This window comes from Montipora foliosa, chromosome 10 (genome assembly GCF_036669935.1).
Source record: "Montipora foliosa isolate CH-2021 chromosome 10, ASM3666993v2, whole genome shotgun sequence".
Classification (NCBI taxonomy): Eukaryota; Metazoa; Cnidaria; class Anthozoa; order Scleractinia; family Acroporidae; genus Montipora; species Montipora foliosa.
The window spans coordinates 17,001,299-17,022,316 of NC_090878.1; the positions used below are offsets into that span (position 1 = coordinate 17,001,299).

Below are 21,018 nucleotides of genomic sequence, written 5' to 3' on the forward strand. Positions count from 1 at the left end.
ATTTTCCTGTAGATTTGCATTTGTAAGAAACTAACCGCAACCAATTGGAGTCTATTAAGAACCCACATGGGAGTTCAAGTGAGACAAAAGTAATTTATGCCAGAAAGCAAGTATATGTCCTACAAACAATGGCCATTCTGCGCCATGAATGGCCCTCCTACAATTAAAGTAATAAAACATATCGATTAATTAATTAACTACCTGTATGATCCACCAACTAAATTTACATAATGAACTGCTAGTATTACAATATTGATTAATTAACTACTAATAAAACTACAAAGTTTTACAAATCTCAAAATGATCAATAAAAGAATTCCTGCTACGGTAAAGTTTAAATAAGTAATTTATAAAATTAGTATGGGAGAGTGACCCAAGTTTGGCATCAAGAGTGTTCCACAAACGGCAACCGCTTGAATGAAACGTTCTAAGGCCAGAATTCCTTTTGCAGGCTGGTGTTGTTATATTGTTATTGGAAACAGATCTCGTGTTATAACTATGGGTATTACTTACATATTCAATGTAATTATTAAAAGAAGCTGGGCAATGTCCTTGATTTATTTTATGAAGCATACAAAGCTTGCTAACGAACTGCCTTTCTTCATGAAGGTTTTTGGAAAAAAATGATTTCGGTTTATAGAGAAGTTACAGAATAAAAAGGAATATATTTTAAGCCCCCCCCCCCATTTCTCTAGTAAGCTCCCCCTCTCAAATGTGCTTGAAATAAATAAGTGCCCGGGGGCTTAAAACGAATAACAAATATGATACAATAATGAAGGAAACAGTAGAAATAAAAATTCTATTATGGAATGAGGAAAAAGCTTTACAGGAAAAGGATGGCATCATATTTTTATCTTTCTTATCTAAAACTCTCTGGCATCAAATGCTGCCGGTAAAAAGACCAGGTCGACGTCATTATGAGTGTAATGTATTCATGTTTCGGCAACTTTCTTGGATTGGCATAAATCTCGTTATTATTATTATTTTCTCTTTGTTTGTATGTCGCGTTTTAACAGAATTTGAAGCCCACAGATTATATTCTCGGTAAAAAAAAAACTGCATGAAATAGACTTATCTAAGGGTTCTAAATTCATCCACTATTGGACCTAACTTAGCCAAAAAAAGTCACTTGCCTCTATTTCACAACAGTTCTTTGTCTGGATATTAGGTTACTCGGTGTTTATTTGATCCAGAAACTTCTAATGAGCCAATCAAACACGTTTCCAGTGGAAGAGGCTGCTGGTCACGACACGAATGGCCGTTTATTTGCTAAAGACGTATAAATCGTCCACACAAATTATGCGTCTCTCGTGTAATCCGTTTAGTGTAAAGACGGGACGAACGTAGCCGGCAAAAAAAGTGAAGTCTGTGTCTGTTCAATTGAGTGATCATATGCTAATTTACACAATTTTTAATAAGAAGTTATTGAAGCCGAAAGCCCGCCTAATAAAGGAAAGGTGTTTTAAAAAGCTCAATGGTGATGACTGAGGAATTTAAAAAAGATCTGCAGCTCGCTGCTTTTCATGGGGCTTACGTATTTGATGATATAGATGACATCTACTGGGCATGGGAAGAGTTATATAAAAATGATGATGATGGATGATGATGCCCTCATCAAATGCAGAAAAGTCAGGGAAGGCTTCTGTCGATCGAAATTTATCACCCCAGAAATACGTAAAGCCACTAGTCACAGAATTCTGGAACTCACTTCGTTCTCTGATGCATTCAAAGAGATGCGCACATAGTGGATATATCACGCTCAAAGAGAACAATAAAATAATTGAAGATCAGAATCAAGTTGCAGAGATTCTGAATAGTTATTTTAAAAATGTGATAAAAATCCTGGACATTAAACAGTACACTTCTCTTGAAAATTAACCGCATCTGTCAAATATTCCAAGGAACTGGAATCGAAATAAACAGTTAGAGTTCAATTTAATTAATCATGAGTTTTCTACAGAGAATGAAAGCGAACAAAGCAACTGGTCATGACCACATATCACCTCGTGCACTCAAGGCGTCTATTCCATCAATTACACGGCCTCTTAGTCATCTAATTAATACTATCATCACTTGGAGAGCTGTCCATGACTCCTGGAAACGAGGAGACATCTTACCACACCATAAAAAGGACTCACAATTAGAGTCCTTCCAGCTATGTCCAGGATCTTTGAACATCTTATTCATCAACATTTGACAGTTCATTTTGAGAAGATTGTTCATAATTTTATGTTTGAATACAGAAAATATCATGGGTGCCCGACGGCACTCCTTGCACTTACTGAACAGTGGAAGTCATAACATTATCGGCACAATAGCCATTGATTTAAGTAAGGTCTTTCACCGTATACCGCATGACTTAAATTCTATGGCTTAAGTGATCATGCGCTATCTTTAATGTGAAGCTATCTCTCTTCTCGCCATCAAAGAGTGACGCTCGGTACCGCCTTCTCGACGTGGGAAGCGGTGTTAAGAGGAGTCCCTCAAGCTCTGTCTTGGGACCTAAATTGTTTAATATTTTTATAAGTGATTTGGCGTATACAATAACACAATGCAGGATTATCAGTTATATGGATGATACAAATATCCATTGTTCCAATACGAACTCGACGGTAAGCTAAAATTTGACGATCATGTCTCGAGTATTTGTCGCAAAGTGAGTGCCCAAATAAAAGCCCTTAATAGACTGAATCGTTCGTGCATACTACCGATTCTTATTACTGCAACCAAGTTTGGCAGCATTGTGGAAAAACAAACACAAAAATTGCAAAAGTCAACGAAAGGGCGTTGAGAAATGTCTATAATGATAACCATGCATCCTATCAGCATCTCTTGGAAAGGATAAGACTACCTTCCATGGAATCTCGAAGAATTCAAGACACGTTATTGACAATACATAATAGCATATCGAACAAAGCACCACAGGTAATTAGGAATCTTATTAATTTGCGCTCATTTAAGTTCAATCTCAAGCGCCACGAATATGTTTTATCTTTACCTTAAAGTGCCTCTACCCCCAAAACATTTTTTTCGCTAAAATGAATCTTTGCACCTGACTCACTCCCGTTCTAGCTCGGTCGTGAACAAAAGGTGCTTGGATTTTCGCAACTTTCGAAGCCTATAAAATGGCAGGATTTGTTAGAAGCAATGCGTTTCTTGTGACCCCTAAAGTAAATATACACTTTTATATTTCTTCCTGCGCAACCCTAAAGGATGCCGTTTTTCCCAGAACACCCGAAGTGAGACCAAAATCTGAAACTTAAACCCCTAAGAGAAACGACGAGTATCCCTACCCGGGCTCTCCAGTTGCAATGTCGTGTCAGACCACTTTTCTCAATAGGCCTTTTGCAACAAACGATCACATGGTACAAAATCCACTATGCTGGAGGGCAAGCTCATTATTATTTGCCCACTGGGACATTAAAACAAAGAGACCTGAACCAGTCAAGCTTGACTTGCCTTTGTTTTAATGTCCCAGTGGGGGAATAATAATGAGCTTGCCCTCCAGCATGGCGGATTTTATACCATGTGATCGTTTGTTGCAAAAGGCCTATTCTGCTTCATTCACTCTGTTTCTCTAAATTATCGTTAGCAGAATATTAGAATCCGTGATTATTCAAAATTCTTTAAATAATACTTTATCAGAGATATCTCCCAAATTGACTAGGGAGGCTGTGCTGCAAATGACTCTGTTGAAAAGTACTTTTCCTCCTTTGACAAAAAAATTAACAAAATTGTCCATAAACATGCTACTCTAAAAAATGTTTCCAAACGCAAAGACAAGCAACTTTCTAAGGCGTGGATATCTAGCGGTTTACGTGAAACCATAAAAATAAATTTAAAAATATATTTTTCATTCCAACGATCCGGGGTAATATAAGCTGTCGCGGGTGGTGAGACTGTATATTGCCATTTCACAAGAGTGAATTTGATAACAGAGTTGATCCATCACTTTGCGGTCTTGCCCCAGAGCAGTCACAAATGGATTTCTTTTTAGATACATTTTGCGCGCAAAACAAATAAAGATCCGCCAATTTAAACCAATCAGAAGAAGCCATGTCAAGCGTGACTGCTTCTGCCATGTTTTTTCAGGGACATGACAAATGATTTTTGCGGGAACGGGTATTCTAAGAATAGACTCATTTGTGATCGTGCAGGTAAGCCCACTCGTGCCATAACAGCACTCTTATCTTATTCACACTTGCATTACCCGAGGTTTGGTTAATGACTGACAGAACTTGATACAGCAAAATCAATTTGAAACGAAGCAAAACATTAAAAACAACGTAAAAGTTACCGATCGTTCGAAAATGCGTAAAACTGCGTGTTTTAACACGGTGGCCTTGTGTTCTAACCAGGACGCGCACCGTGCGCATGCGCCAAAAACAATGCAACAAAGAGAACATAGCTGGGCTGTAGACTCAGCAGTAACATAAGCTGTACAGGAACAAAATTTCCAATCTTATCTGCCTCAGCAAAAAGCTTTAATATATAGATTTAGACAAGCCTAAAGGCGGAGCTCCCTGATTATTTATTCTTACTGCCCGTAGGGTTGTGAAAATAAAGGGATTTCGAAATGACCGCGTTTTGATGTTTCCGGTTACTGCTTAATTAAATCGTTTTCTTTGCTTGAAATCCAAGGTAAATTTCATGCAAAAAACCGATATCGCATGAACGAAGCAATGAGTGTGATATCGGTTTTTCGAATGAAATTTACTTTGGAATTCACCAGTTTGCCAATGAAATTTCCTTGAATCGCACGAGTTTTAAAAGAAAACAAGCACACCCACAGGGAGCAAAGGGGAAAGAAAAAAATCAATTTCAGAGTCAACTGTCAATAGTCAGGGAATAAGAATCCCCAACTTTGTCAGTTCCAGGTAAAGAAAGAGTTGTACTGATGTACTTCATTTTATTCCATTTTATCTCTGCACAAAAGGTCATTCACATTTTGATGTATTTCATTGAAACACGACAGCTTGTCTTCGAACAAGAATAGGCAAAATACGGCAATGCAACCAAGAGAGGACAAACGTCTTACACGATCCGCTCCAACAAATTACCTTTAGATGCTTTAAACAAACTCCTGGTGATATTTCTCCCTAAATCTACGGGAACTCATTGTGATTACGTGTTTATAACAAGGGCAAAAATTGTCTTGTCACTGTCGAAGCACGTAAGTCAAAAAACACATGGACAAACGAATTACAAAAGTACTTGTTCGCTCGCATTTTAGAGCAAAACAAACAAACAAATCAACTATTTGTTTTGTCCAAAAGAATACAGATAATTGTTATTTAATTCCAGTTTAGAGTAAAAAGTGCGAGTTTCATACCTGAACGAAGGAAAATCCGATTAAACCACTTTTAAAAATTCGCGATCCAATCGAAAACCAGTACGGTGGTCAACCTCAGTGAGCTCTGATCTTGAACCCGCGATATGGTCAAGTGACACTGGTCAGCGGATACCTCGATTTGACAGGTGTCAATTGACCTCAACGATGTATGCCGTAAACTAGATGATACTGGTCACATTGGCATTCATGGAGGGGTGGACTTCCGTATGGAAGTACGGACGTACGGACGGACGGTCGATGAGGTCATGGCTGAAAAATCAAGATTTCTCGCATCCATGGGTTACCATATTTTTCTTAACTATGGTGCTTCGTGCGCGCGCGGAGCTCCGCTAACAGGAAAAAGAGGGGGAAGGTATTAATGGTTTGATTAATAAGAAGAGGCTGACGAGGACTGAAACAACTCTTGAACTTCCTAACAATCAGAGAATAACTCAAAACCAATCAGAAATAGCATATACATTGAACCAGCACTTCGCATCCGCCGGACCAAAGCTTGCAGATAGCATACCACCATCCACTAGTGGCTTTAAAGACTACCTTTGGAATTCAAACTACCCCAATTCTTTCTAATTTGTTGCTGTCACTTGTACCGAAATTGAAATGGCAATTTTGAGTACTTCATCAAGTAAGCATAAGGGATTTACTCTTGCCCAGTTCGTCTTCTCAAGTCTGCACCGCGCCATGTCTTAGCTAAACTAATGAATTGATCTATTAATTAAAGATTAAAGCACGCTTAAGTAATTCGGGTACATAAAACGGATGACGAAACTGATCCAAGCAATTATCCTCCAATATTGTCATAATCTGTTTTCAATAATAATGTATACACGTCTTAAATCCTTCATAGATAAGAATGACATGTTTTTTACGTCGCAATATGGATTTAGAAAGAATTATTGCATTCAGCATGGAATTCTAGGTATTCTCAACAAAATTCAAACTAATATGGATGAAAAGGTATACTCCTCTGGTATTTTCTATGACCTAAGAAGGCCTTTGACATGGTGGATCATAATGTATTGTTATGTTATGTTTTTAAAACGTTATTTATCTGAGGATGAGCGTTATCTGGGGATCCCGGATCATTAAAGTCTTCGCCCTCTTTGCAAGTGCCTGTTAATAGGCCTATTTCTTATTTTAAACGATATTTTAAACGTATTTTTAAAGACATACTAACGGATATTTCTCAATTTGGTACCCATTCTTCAAGGGCAGATGGCTCCTCTGCAGCTGCTAATGTGGGTGTGCAGGATTGGCTTTTTCAGCACCACAGCTCATGGAAAACCGTCCCTGCTAAATATGGATGTGTAAATGAAAATTTGGATTCTAGGCTTTTTTAGCACCACGGTAGATGAAAAACCGTTGATATGTAAATGATAATTTGGATTCTACGTCGTGGGTTTCGAGAATGTTCGGTATTTGAGTCTTTGGTTTTGTTTTTGATTTTCCCTTTCGTTCATTCTACCTCATATCGCATTGAGCAGTGGATTGACTGATACATCCTTAATAACTTTCACACATAGAAGTCTCGTTGTAGTGAAGTCAGAATCAAGAATAAAACTTGAGCGGCCAACTGAGTTCTTACGAGAGTTAACCGTTGCAAATGGAACAGAAAGAACAAGAAGTCATTTTATACTGGAGCAAACTGTGCAAATTAAGTCATTTACTCATTTACGTTGTCCGCGCTCTTTGGGTCCAAATGGAACCACAAAACAAAAAGCGTCACGATAAATTGTTACTTCCGGTTTTAACCAAATTTGGAGTTTTGACCAAAAATTTGAGCCAGGAATCTTGAGTAGGTCATATGCAACAGGGCTCACAAGGAGAAAAGAAATGACAGCGACTGTCAAGGGCTTTACGTGGTTCGTTTGTGGAAACAAAATTGCTTTTTATAGACTGTTCGAATTAACAAATCGAATGTGGTTCAGCGTTGTCTGTATTCTCATCGACAACGATATTCGTCATCACAGTGGTCAAAATGTTGTGGACTCACGAGGCGCAAAGTTTTTATTTCAGAGCGTGACCAAAATCATGACTCAAAGAAAGAGCAAGCGTTGTCTATAACTGTCTAGCAATATGATTGGTTTATTTCCCAAAATGGGCGTTCCTGATTGGCTATTACATTGCGTGACAAAATGACGCGAGCATGACGCGTACAGCGTTGTCTAGACTCATCGACAACGGCAAAGTAGCCAATCAGATTACAAGCAATTGTGGTAAAAAAACACAATTGCCATTGTTTGTCGCCATAGATAAATGACAGGTGTTTACACGTATAATTTAAAAACATTCTGACAAAACACGGATGATTCTTTTTAGCCAAATTAGGTGGAAATAAAAGAAACACTTATTTTCCAACCTTTTGTACCAGAACATGCAATTTTGAATTTTCGTTGGTTTTTATGCTGATTTTTATTTTTATAAAAAAAAAACGGTTTCGAAAAACACTTAAGTACGAAAATTAACGAGAGGAAATTAACATGACGTTTCGACGACTTCATGTCATCATTGTCGAATGAACAAGTAAAAAATAACGGCAAGGCATATTTATAGTACTGGGATGTGACAATTCAAATTGAAACGTTACATGAAAACATTCATGTTAAACAAAAAGAAAGAAAAAGAAAAAGAAAAGAATATATTTTATTTTATTTTATTTTATTTATTAATTTTCTTTTTTACTGAAAAGCCTATTTTGTAACCTTTCAAATGAGATATTGTATTTGCTATAAATATAAGTCAAGAAAAGATAATTACATGTAGTTTCGTGTTTTCAACGAGGCGAAAATGAGTAATGGTGCGGTTTAACACAAATCGAGAGCAAATGAATGTTAGCGAAATACTCAATTGTTTCACTGAGGGTCAAGTTGTTGTTGGAACGGAAATATATGAGGCTCTAACCTTGGTTAGCTTTAAAGGTGATGTGTCACGAAATTTAGTCAAATTCAGCCACTGTAAACTGGCAACCAAATCAAGCGAAACGTAAATTAAACTAGTTGAAACATTAAAGGGCCGTTTGAATAACACAGCAAATGCAAAAGGAGGCAGAGATAGGCAAAAATGAAAAATATTTAAATCGATTAGAATTTGGGTTTGTGCAAGTTTATCGTTGTTGTTTGTAACTCAAATTATGTATTCTCGACAACATCTTTTTGTCACGAAGCTTTGCATTGTGTTTAAAAGTAATTTCTGGGATAACCATAAGTTGCATAGCGGGAACGGTAGAAGCGAGTAATTGGTAACACTATAGAAAATAAACTGCACTGCCATGATAAGTTTTGATTGGTTTCCTGGATTGTCTCCGTCCTTTTTGATAGGCCAAAGTAGTTACTTTGGTTTTTCTTTTACGACACTCGATTGAAATTCGCTCTAAACTGCACTGCCATGATGCAGCGCGTCTAGTGGGGCTTGAAAGTAACGAGACATCAAAGAAGTCTTATGGCTAAAGTTGTGTCGCAACTCCCTCCTGTTTCAATTTAAACGGATAAAAAAAAACTGAGGAACTAGTACTCTCACTGTTTAGAAAAAAAATCAAGATACATCTAATCATTTACTTACTTTTTCGATGTGCAAGGAAAAAATGGAGGGCAGTATAGTTTGATCAGTGCACACAGCAAACAAATGATTAACTTTATCGAGCTAGCTAGTATGACTAATTACCTTGCAATGTTCCTTGTTAAACTGTTGAGCAGGAATAAGTAATTCGCACACTAAAAATTAAAGTGTAATGTTACGAACGCGAAAATGTAAAATTACACCTTGTTACTGTGTAAACTATTACACCAAAAAAATCTTCTAAAATTACTCTATATGTAGGGTATTTTTACACCTTGTTACTGTGTAAACTATTACACCAAAATAATCTTCTAAAATTACTCTATATGTAGGGTATTTTTACTCTTTTTAAAGGATAAAAGTTTATGCGTATTATTAAGGATAAAATTACGCAGTTGGAAGTGTACTTTTACACCAATTTTAATAGTAAAAGGCCGATTAATCTAAACCATGTTAGAGTGGTTTTTTAACTCATTCAGTTGTGGGCTTACAAATAGCTATTCATAAATATGATATACTGGGCCGAACAAACTGTCCTCAGGGCTTATTTATTTGTACGTAGTTCTCATTGCAGTCTGGCTCAATTTGTCACACTCTCTAGTTTAAGTATGAATATATCAACGTTTCGAAGACATTCGAAGATGTATCTCTGGTGTCATTCTTTGAGTCGCTTTCTCCCTCTGAACTGGGCGAATGTACGGGATCATCCGAATCATCATGAGAAAGAATTTCGTTCTCTTTCCCTTCGTCCGTTTCCTAAATAAGTTCAGGATTGTTGCGGGGAAAATGAGATTCAAAACTTGAAAAGAGTTTATAAGTCTTGCTGTACCCAGGCCTACCACAAATGACAAGAAAATTTGGGTTGTGCGAATGCCGACTACGAATGTGAGCGAGTACTGGTAGTTTTTTTAAGCTCCTAAAAATCTGGTTCGTAACAAGCATAGGTGTCAGCTGCATGGTAAAATTCAAAAGGTTTGTTTCCGGTTACAAATGTCACTTCGAGCCATGTGGTTGGCTGCGGTATTTACGTCTTTTGACAAAAATTTCCGGTCAAAAAGGCGACATAATTCTCCGCCAATCAAGATGCATTATTGAATAGCGATAAAGAAACTTGATGACCCTCTTTGTATTACTTTTCATTCGGCCAGTCTTCGGAGAAGGATTTTGATTATTTGGAGGTCCTGTCACGCCGAGCTCCCGCGCCCGCGATTTCGGTCATGTCAAATGTGCAGCGTAAAAATTCAAGATGGCGGCCCAAATGAATGGCGGCTTATTCAAATTTATGCTAAGGTATTCCAACTTTCAAACGGAATTGTGGGAAATAAAGACCACGTGGATGAGGTTAAAGAAGATGGCCGGTTTCATGGGACGGTAAGCTTTGTTTTGAGCCTATTTTTAAGGTTTTTGCACACTGTTGAGATTAATTATTTGGAGTTTTGCCCTGTATAGCACCTTTGTCATCAGTGAGCAGATTTCTGCCGTCTTTTGTAGATATATCGCTGAAAGAGTGAGCTATTGCCAATCTAAAATCATAGGTTCCTGGAAGAAACCTTGTAGTTTTTGTCGCTGCTGAATTTGTATGGGATTGGTTTACTGTGGCGATGAAAAATTGTACCGCGTGTATAGTTGTTGTTGTTTTAGATTGGTCTGGAGACTTGTCATTGCACGGGTGGCGAATCTTCAGGTTCGTCGTTCACTATCCGTTTTAATCTTCTCCATCCTCAACCATCCTTGTCCCCTTTCTATTCATCATTACCTCTTTGATATTTTTCTACCTTAGATAACTATTATTTTGAGGTTTCCTTTAGTTTGACAGTAATTTTGTACGTCCAAATGAATATGACTTAAAATATCGAGCAACACAGCTCAAAGGTTTGCTTGGAGACTTATTCATGAATTTCAATGCATTGAAAAAGATCATTAATTTTAGTAAGAAATGGCACCGTGAAATTTTCATTGAAATTCTTTCCCTCTGACATGAAATTTTTAGCATCATACCCTAGATTTTTTTGGTTTTGAACTCTTTTCCTCAATGAAATTAAGAACTTTTGTTCTCTTTGTCAATTCTGCAGGAGACATCACTGGGCAAGCTTTTCTTTCAGCTCATTTACATCTGCAGTTGCCTCTAGAATCTTTGAGGAAGCCTATGGGTGTCATAGAAACTCGGCAAGGATGTAAAGATGTGTTGCTCTTTCTGGTCATATCTGCGACGTGGTTGAGATGGCACGAAAAGGAAGAATAAAGCGGGTGAAAAACACAAGAACTAAAAATAAAAAAAGATTTCCGATTGGGGAGTATAAATATGCCATGAAAAATGTAAAAGCAAATTATTTGTTAGAGTGCATGTCCTTGCAAATGGAAAAAGACAAGTTGGATACTGTGATAGTTGAGGTTGGTTGCTTTAGGTGGATATGTTGTAGTTAAATGTTATCCTTGGTTGTTCAATGATTGTTTTCTTTTGTTAGGCCATCCCCTTGTTTTCTTGTTTCTCTATTAAGTGCCGTCCGACCGCATTTTTTTTCCTGGCTCCACAGCTATGATGCTGGGGTACCAGGCCTCCAATTCCTAGACTGCTAATGATTTTTTTTAGGTTGTTTTTTTTCAATCCGACTGACCGACCCAATATCAGGAAACGCATTCGATGCTAAACGGAAAAAAAAGGCATGGTCTTATTGCGTTTGGTTATGTATGATAATGAGTATAGAACAAAGGAAAGAAAAATTGAACAAGGGTAAAATTGAATAGCACGACGTATACAATGTACAATATAAGACATTTTAAGGTTGTCATCTGCTATTTAAGCACTTACCAATTTATACATTACCTTGATAAAATTATTTCAAGAAGTATTGTCTTGTATAGTAGGTAGTTGCTACTTATTCATGATTGAATTATTGCTTGTAATTTTAGAAGGGGATACTTTTTTCAGGAAAGTCATTAAATTTTTTTCTTCAGAAAAGAGCAGTTAGCAATGCCCTAGAGAGGGAAAGGAAGCAGTTGAAGTCTCTCACAACCAAGGTAACATTGCACCAGAAATTGATTTAGAACATATTTTGAGTTTTCCATTAGTCATGGGACTGCCATCAACCAGTTTGCCAATTTTGAATATTCAACATTTAGTTATCCAGTTGGAACATCATTTTCTAAACTGTGGTGATACCTTATCAGAGTTTGTTGAAAAGGTTCCTTATGATTGAGAAGTTATAGTCTTGGAATAGCAACTGGTGCATTCTAATACACAGGTGATGAGAGTTAAAAGGAAACAAGCAGTTGCAAGAACCTTCCTGACTTCCCACAATTTCCAACACAATAGGAAGCAGTTGACCCCAGAGATAACAAGTTAGAGAGATAGTATACTGAAATAGATGTTGTGTTCCAATTTTATCCTTGGTTTAAATTATTTTCTCCCTTTGTTGCTCAAGCGAGTGCAGCGAGCGAGAGCAACACTAATCTTGCAATGCATCCCGGGGCTATCGCGCAATGAATCTAGGGATTGGTTGCCTGAGTTCGCCCGGATTTGTGTAGTGGCGGATTTTCCTCAGGATTTTCCTGTTGTTTTCAGTCAGTATCATTACGAATCGAATTAGATACATTATTGAAAGTCGTCAGAGCTTTCAAACTGTGCTGTTCTCTGGTTTGAGAAACATTTCGCTTCAGATTCTTCGCATTGTCGGTTGAGTTTGGAACGAAGGCAGTCACATGTTATGTCAATGGCTACCATCACCATCGACTACTACAAGGCGTTTGGTCTTACAAAAATTAATCTCCCCTCTTTGGGGCTGCTTGCATTGATCAGGTCTCCTTCTACTCAAGCATTTGCCTTCTCATTGAGAACGACTAGTTTTAAGCTAATTATCATACATTACCATACCCAAAAACAAAGGGAGAAAAATTTTACTGCAAATTTTAATTGAACTGCAACATAGACATATATATTTTTTTATTTATTGTTAGATAGATAGGTATCAATAAGAATATATCAGGTAATCTGTAGCTAAAGCCTTTTGACTGTTTCATTAGTCAGTTTTGTGCAAGTTACATAATCAGACAGTATAATTTGCCCAGACACAACTGTTGAGTGGTTTAATGCAGGCATTAGTTAATAACATCTTGTTTCTCTTTAAGGAAAGAGAAAAACAATCAAGAGGCAACGTGAACCATCTCAACTGTGTGATGCAAATTCAGAGAGATTTAAAGTTCCCAAGAGTGAAATTTCAGGCAGGCGGAGAAGGAATGAAACCCTAGAGAGTTGTAAACAAATTCATGGAGGAACATCAGATAACATAAAGCCTGCCTTAGATGGCATGTGGTTAACTGTGGTGAAAAAATCTAAACCCAAACAACTTCTTAAGTATGTGTCAAACTCTACAAAAGTTGTAAATAAAGTTATAGGGGCAGTTGTTAAAAATTTTGTTGGCAACTTTGAATGTAGTGATGTAAACAGCATGCGAAGTGTGAAAGTACTGTACAGTAATGGCTTAATGAGTAAGGAAAAGTACAAAGCAGTCAGGTCCAATTTGTCCATGTCTACTAGCATTACTAGCAAACAAAGAACAGCATTTCAACTATTGAAGGGTGTGAGAATCCCAAAGCTTTTGACTTATGATAAGTTAAAGCAATATGTTAATCATGCTTGGAATGCATCTACAGTCCATGATTTTTCTGAGTTGTATGAGGATTTAGATGAAAGCCAACAGGTTAATGGTGCATATAGAGAGCTCACTGATACTTTGCTTGAATTGGCAGACCTCTTCATTTCAATTGATGAAACATTAGGTGAAAAGTCACACATTTTATATTTCAATAATGACAAATATCACTTTCATGTTGCATGTGGGGCTGACGGTGCACCTTTTGGAAAAGATGATGAGGCTACGGCCTGGTTGATATCTTTTCTCAACAGTGGAAGTCATATTACAAGTGAAAAAGAAAATTTTCTGTTGGCTGGAGCCAATTGCTCTGAAAATCACATTGTTATGCAAAGGTTTGCCAGGAGACTTGTTCATGAATTTCAATCAATTGAAAAAAAGACCTTTTTAGTACGAAATTGCACAGTGAAATTTTCATTAAAATTGTTTCCCTCTGACATGAAATTTTTAGCATCGTACTCTGGGGAGCTTAGTAATGCCGCTTACTACTTTTCTTCTTTTGGGGATGTAAATGACAGTAACAAGCACATCACAAATGGGTCTCTTGGGCCAAAGCCTGAAAATACATGGCACCCATGGGTTTTCTCAGAGAGACTAGTGGTAGCTGCAGCTGTAAATGAGCTGAAAGAAAAGCTTGCCAAGTCGTCTCTTGCAGAATCAACGAAAAGAACAAAAGTTCTTAATTTCATTAAGGAAAAGAGTTCAAGGCAAGAACATGAACCTTTAATTGGCCCATTTGTTGATGCTGGATTTGCAGAGCCCCTTCACAATGCAAATAATGCATGGCAGTTTGTCCACAATACCATCTTGTCTATGAGTGTTGATAAATCTAACATTCCTTCTTCATGCAAAGATATTACTGATGTTCCTGAGAATTCTTGTTTTGCAAAGTATCTTTTTGCACTTAAAACAGAGGTAAGGGCAGGAAGGCTACTGAAAAAAGTGAAAAAGTGGTTTAACAGTGGCCGAAAAGGGAGTTTTGACTACAGATTCACAGGTAAAGAAACTAAGAAACTTTGTCACAAGTTTATGTACCTTGTTGCTGCTTTAGAGGGTGAGGGGGATCCACCTGAAACCCAAGTGAGGCTTTCTGCAATTGCCCATTGTGCTTTACAACTGAGAGGTGCAGTGTCACTATTTTCGAGGGTAAATATAGAAGATCGAGATTTGATTGAACTAGAAAACCATTGTCTTAGATTCTTTAATGTAGTTTCCACCCTGCTTCATCATGTGAGCCCTACTGTCTGGACAATAGGTTATGCTGTCCCATATCACACTAGAATTTTATTTAACAAGTATAAAATGGGTTTGGGTGTGAACAGCATGCAAGGTCGGGAGGCCAAACACGTAAGGTTACAGCAGTATGCAAAGCATGCTAGTCTTTCGTCAAGATGGGAAGTTGTTCTCAAACATGACTTTGTTTCCAATATTTGGCTTAGAAGGGCTGACCCACATCACTTTGGGTATGCAAAGTGTACCAACCAGTATATCCCATCATATATCAACACTGACAGCTTTTGCTTTTGTGGGTATCCAAAGGACCCCAATGCAGAGAAGTGCAAGTTTTGCTCCTCTCTTATCTACAAAGAAATTGTCAAAACAGCAGATTTAGGAGAGTTGTCTAAAGGTTTACAAGCTCTTTTAGTGTTTCAGCAGTAGTACCTATATGAACATTGTACAAGAGTACAGCAACAGGGGAAACCTCTGCTACGACTAGATTTGTAGTGCTATTGTGCAAAAGTGCGAATCAGGGGGGGGGGGGGGGGTGGTGTTAATTTTAACCATTGCAAAACATACTTCCACTGCAAAATCAGGTTCTGGAAATGTGGTCTACAGTTAATGGTGTGAAAAGGGTCTAAGGCACAAGACTTGAAATGATATGAATACTGGTGCGAGTCTCAGTTTGCCCTAATGTTTCCAGACTTGAAGGTAGTACTTTTCTTACTAAGTTGGTACTTGTAGCAACATTTTACCTGTTTTATAGTGGTTGCTGAATTAAGTGCAGCTTCACCATAACAAATGATTTATTTTGATTCAACAATGTTATATAACAACTTTCACTCTGTTTTTCACATGATAGGATTGTGAACATTTGTTACTAATAAATCTTGTGACATGTTACAAAGATGTGTGAAACTTGATTGTTTTTCAAATCAACAACATATAATCTCAAATACCTGTGTTTTCATATGTAGCTCCTGTTATCAATGCACATGCAGACAAACAACTATAGTCAAGAGAGCTGCCCTTGATTTGACACTTTACTACGGGCATTTGAAAATAACAGGCAACACCGCTGACCATATACATACACCTCCCATAGGTCATTCACCTAAACTGTGATAATTTGCAATATGTCTAATGCATATACATAACATATATAACAAGTTTATAACAACATACCATCCATCCAGGCCACCCTCAGAGAACACTCCAGTATCTCCTTAATATGAATAGGGGTATTAAATACTTTCCAGAAAACAAGGGATCAGAGTTGACAAATTTTGAAACTTTTGCTACTGTCTCCCTAATTCAGGTTTGACTATACAGTCAATGTAAGTTCCATAAACATATAATAAAATAGCAACATAATTTGCATAGATTGCCTACAGAGTAAACTGTGGGACACCCAATCTGTTGTAATGCCCATATCTTGCTGTGAACCTCATAATCTCTAAATTTTTCGAATAATGCCATATGGCAGGGTGACCTTGGTTAATGATTACCATGCTATAAGAATCATCCTTTTCTATTTTACACATGATTTCAGTTACTAAAAGGCATTTTTTGTACTTGTTGGCAAATTCCAGCAGGAAGTCCCTCAAAGAAGCTCCAACGTGGAACTGAATTTCTTCCACGTGTTTACTATTTTTCACCAACAATCCTCCGCCCTCCTTTCGAAGCGCAGCAGCCTTGAAACACGCAAAAACTTCTAATGGCACGTGTCGCTGAAATTTTACTGTCCAAGGAGATGAACCATTGGGTCTTGGTCTTAGTCTCCGTAAAATTGCTTTATTCCAGTGCACCACTGATCTTGATAACATTCGCGAAGGCTGTGCGAGATGATACTTGTAAGCATTTTCGGGTTGAAAAGTGTGTTTTTTAACGATTGCCCTAGTCAGCTGCATTAGTTCATCACCAATCTTCACATTCATCTCCTTCTCAGAACGTCGAGATGTTCTAATAATCTCTTCTACCACACTGTGAACTTTGACAACATAAGACGCCATTTTGAAATTTACCAGACTCTTTGAGCGTTGAACCGCTGAAATTTATATCGCAGACAAAACTGCCGAAATGATCAGAAATAGCAACACACTAGCTCGGCGTGGTTTCTTGCGTTATTTTAAATTCAATGGCTGCTCATGGATGCTCAGATGTTAAACTATGGACAGTAGAGGAAGTAGGCGAATGGCTTACCAGTTTAGGCGCCCCGTACAACAAATATGCTGAATCCTTTCGTGGTGAGTAAACTGTGTTCATTATTTCTATTGTTAAGTTTTGAGGGTCATGATGTTCTCATCGTGCTTTGGTGCGTATTGTAGTCGATCCAAGTGTTTTTGGATAGACCACAATTCGCACCAAAGGACGATGTATTTAAATACATAAAAAAGTACAAGCTGTTTTCTGTTACGTTGAAAACGAAAGAATTGTTGCAGTGTTTTGACGTTCCTTAGATTTGAGACACAAATGGAAGGCACTGTTAGCTCGTTACGTCACCCAAATCAAGACCTTAGGTCCCGGCGACCGTCAGTTAGAATACTTCTCCCGGAAAATGATATGCCGGCGCGCAGAATAGGTGAAATCTACCTAACTTCATAAACATAATGTTGTGGTATTTGTTCGTTGGCGAGGTGACCGCAACTTCCCGCCTTAAAATTTAATATAAATGTATGTTTCTTTCATGCATGGAAATTGATGAGGAATTCTTTGCTTGGCCTCTTGGAAAGTTATACGGGTGGTGATTTGAAAGCATAACTTATTCCGTAATTCGTAATGTTGGGCCAAAATTGAAGATTATAAGGAAAATTGATTTTCTCGCGCGACAACAGCGCCAGGTAAGTGTAAAGGACTGGTACTACCCATGACTCACCAGGGGCGTGATATTACAAAAATGGCGGCTGTTTTTTACTGAGATTTGTTTAGAGAAAGACATACGTGTCACGAAGTGAAAACATTCGTGTAAGGCTAAATAGAAGAGAACTTCATGAGTAACCCATTGCTGGACCCAGACTGTGAAGAGCTGGCCAACCTATAGCCCAGATAACTTTATCTCTGTTTATTATTCCATTGGTTTAATTGGTGTACTTTGTCTACTTTTGCAATAATAATATTATTGTTCAATTCTTAGTTTGTTTGTTCCGGTTCGGTTTCGTTTTCCAATCGGTTTTTTTCCCAGTCGGTCACCACACAGGCTAAATATAAAGTGTTGTTCAGTGGAATTGGACTGATTTTATTCAAATTGGCTCTTTGATTCAGGAAAGCAATGAATGTGAGAATAAAGAAATTAATAGAGCTGTGCAAGGTTAGATTACAATTCAGCACAAATATCCCTTGAAGATTTTAGTGTAAGGTCTCCATTTGTTCTTACTGATGAAGATACACCTATTTATTCCTCAGCAACATAGTGCGGCCAGCCAGTCAACTACAGACAACCACTAGCAACACTTCAGTCTGAAGCGAAAGACAGTTGACAGGTAAGAACTGTTCACTCCACGTTGTATTCCTGTCCTTATTAGGCTAGTAATGCTATGGCAACAGTTTTTCCTTTGTTTGAATTGTTTAAGTGGAGTTTACCCTTTTTTTTCAATAAGTTTAAGTCAAATCTGAACTTCCTACAGTTGTATGTCATTAATTCAATGAAGATGGTCAGGATTTGGGTTATTTTAGGGTTAATGATGAAATGGAAGTAGTAGAATACAGTGGAGAACAAGAAAGAATTATGGAAAGCTATAACTTCAAGTTTTTTTTTTTTTTTGTGGTCTGTTTTTGTCATTATGTGGTAAGATTTGTTATTCTGTGACGAGGTTTGATGGTTACGTGTTGTGTTCCCTCGTGGTGATAAAGTTTGATCGTTATGTATTTGTTTCTATCATGTGTTGAGGTCTTCTTTTGACCTACTCTATTTACATTTCGAGTGGTGTACTTCTTTTATGACATTGAAAGTAAAGTAGATCTCACCATGCAGTTCATTTAGTTGTTATATTGTACAATGTAGCATAATTTCCATCTGAACTGGCGGGTGGCATACCTCATACAGTTCGATGTAACTTCAATAGTAGATCCAACCATTCAGTTAATTTAGTTGTTATAGTGTACTATGTAGTATAATTTCCATCTGAACTGGCGGTTGGCGCACCTCATACAGTTTGATGTAACTTGTAAAGTAGATCTAACCATGCAGTTAATTTAGTTGTTATAGTGTACTATGTAGTATAATTTCCATCTGAACTGGCGGGTGGCGCACCTCATACAGTTTGATGTAACTTGTAAAGTAGATCTAACCATGCAGTTAATTTAGTTGTTATAGTGTACTATGTAGTATAATTTCCATCTGCATGAACTGTCGGGTGGCGCACTTCATGCAGTTCGATGTAACTTGCACCTTTTATAATGTTTACAACATCTGTTCTTTTCCACTTCATTTTATATATGCAGGTTGTGCCTACTGAACAAGAGCTACCTGGGTTGAAGCAAGATTCTCCTCCATTTATCCTCATTGCGGGCGAACTCCATTGTTTTAAGAGTTAAACTACACTTTAGAAGTTGGTGTGATAATACACACAAAAAAACGGATAGCGGGGGTGGCAACAATTTTACGTCATTTTTAAGTGTAGTCTTACACTTTAATTTTTAGCGTGTTGTATTATTAAAACTCGCATTCTTGATATCATTTGGCCTTGTTCATTGATAATAATGATAATAACATGACTTTTTTTTGGGAATATTGTTTATTTATGCCCTTGTAATGTCATTTGCGCGCGAGGGCCGCAAATGACACAACGCGGGCGCAAATAACAATATTCCCGAAAAAAGTCATGTTATTCCCTTATTAAAGAACTCATATACACTGTAGGCTATTAGTTATCTAGAGTTGTGCGTTTTTTTTCTTAAGTTAGCAAGTGTAATTACGATTGAGTTTATATTACCCATTGTTACGTATAATTTTATTGATAAATAGATGTTAAATAAACATAATTACACTTCATATTGGGATTGAATTATACTTTTTTATCGTGTAATTTCAAGTTTTTTAGATGGGGTAGATCACTACACCATCATACGGGGTAATTTTACCCTTCCTTTCTGATATTATTACCCTTGCTACATGTGTAATTTTACTAGTGCAAAGTTGTACAACACATTTTACACTACTTTGCGTTTAAATATACCATTCTTTTGAGAGTTAAACTACACCTTAGAAGTTGGTGTAATACTACACACAAAAAAACGGCTTGCCGGGCTGGCAACAATGGTACACCATTTTAGAGTGTAATTTTACCCTTCCTTTCTGATATTATTACCCTTGCTACATGTGTAATTTTACAAGTGCAAAGTTGTATTACACACATTTTACACTACTTTGCGTATAAATTTACCCTCCTTTTGAGAGTTAAACTACACTTTAGAAGTTGGTGTAATAATACACACAAAAAAACGGCTTGCGGGGCTGGCAACAATTTTACACCATTTTTAAGTGTAGTCTTACACTTTAATTTTTAGTGTGCGGCTGCAAAAAAATTAAGGGATAAGCAATGTTGGTAGATTGTTTGCGTTCGTGTTCGTCTTTTGCTTCATTTCACGCCTTCCATTGGAAATCTAACCGGATAAGAAAACTGAAACTTACCGCTCTTAGGAAAAACTAAACATATGCGATTTACTTAGTTTTTTACTTTTTCGATGTACAGCTGAGCAAAGAATAGAAGGCAGTGTAGATCGATCAAACAACAAAGAAATAACTACGTATTCTCAGATGGCGAAAGTACCTTGCATTGACCTTGGGATAAGTTCAATGGCATCAAGGAATCCGGCTCCAAATAAATCAATTAAGGGATAAGCAATATCGGAAGACTGTTTGCATGAAACTATATGACCGTGACCGTGACCGCTTTACAAAATTCTCGTAAAAACAAGACTGACATACTTTCTTGCCTTAATGTAAAGTATAGAGAAAACAACAGGAGGCCAGTAAAAAGTAATCAGATTTTGTGTATTACGCATAAACTACTTCGTCTCGTATTAAACAATGAGTAAAAGTGAAGACGTCCAAGCCGATGAGACATCATGCTATTATCAATGTACAGTACAAATGAGCAAAGAACAGAAAGCAGTATATTTCGATCGAACAACAAACGCATAATTAACAAGAAGTGTCGCATTGCCTTGCAATGTCCTCCTTGGAACGGGTTCGGATGCAACAAGGAATCCAACTATAAATAAATTTTAAGGGATAAGCAATAT

General features: G+C 37.4%; 2 protein-coding genes across 4 annotated transcripts in view; one reads left to right on the forward strand and one right to left on the reverse strand.

The window, feature by feature from the left end:
* The window catches only part of LOC137972429 (tetratricopeptide repeat protein 28-like), a 35,756-nt gene that overhangs the window by 12,921 nt on the left and 1,817 nt on the right, over positions 1 to 21,018 (reverse strand). The gene's annotated exons all lie outside the window — the stretch shown is intronic.
* LOC137972430 (uncharacterized) lies at positions 10,243 to 19,765 on the forward strand. The gene is made up of 6 exons (XM_068819139.1): positions 10,243 to 10,279; positions 10,981 to 11,299; positions 11,864 to 11,926; positions 13,034 to 17,021; positions 18,178 to 18,254; positions 19,216 to 19,765. The coding sequence occupies exon 4, from the start codon at positions 13,213 to 13,215 to the stop codon at positions 15,214 to 15,216; it is 2,004 nt and encodes a 667-aa protein (XP_068675240.1). The 5' UTR covers positions 10,243 to 10,279; positions 10,981 to 11,299; positions 11,864 to 11,926; positions 13,034 to 13,212; the 3' UTR covers positions 15,217 to 17,021; positions 18,178 to 18,254; positions 19,216 to 19,765.

What these genes read in the sequence shown, in the direction of transcription:
- LOC137972430 (XM_068819139.1), top strand. Translation starts at nt 13,213, where the DNA reads ATGTGGTTAACTGTGGTGAAAAAATCTAAACCCAAACAACTTCTTAAG.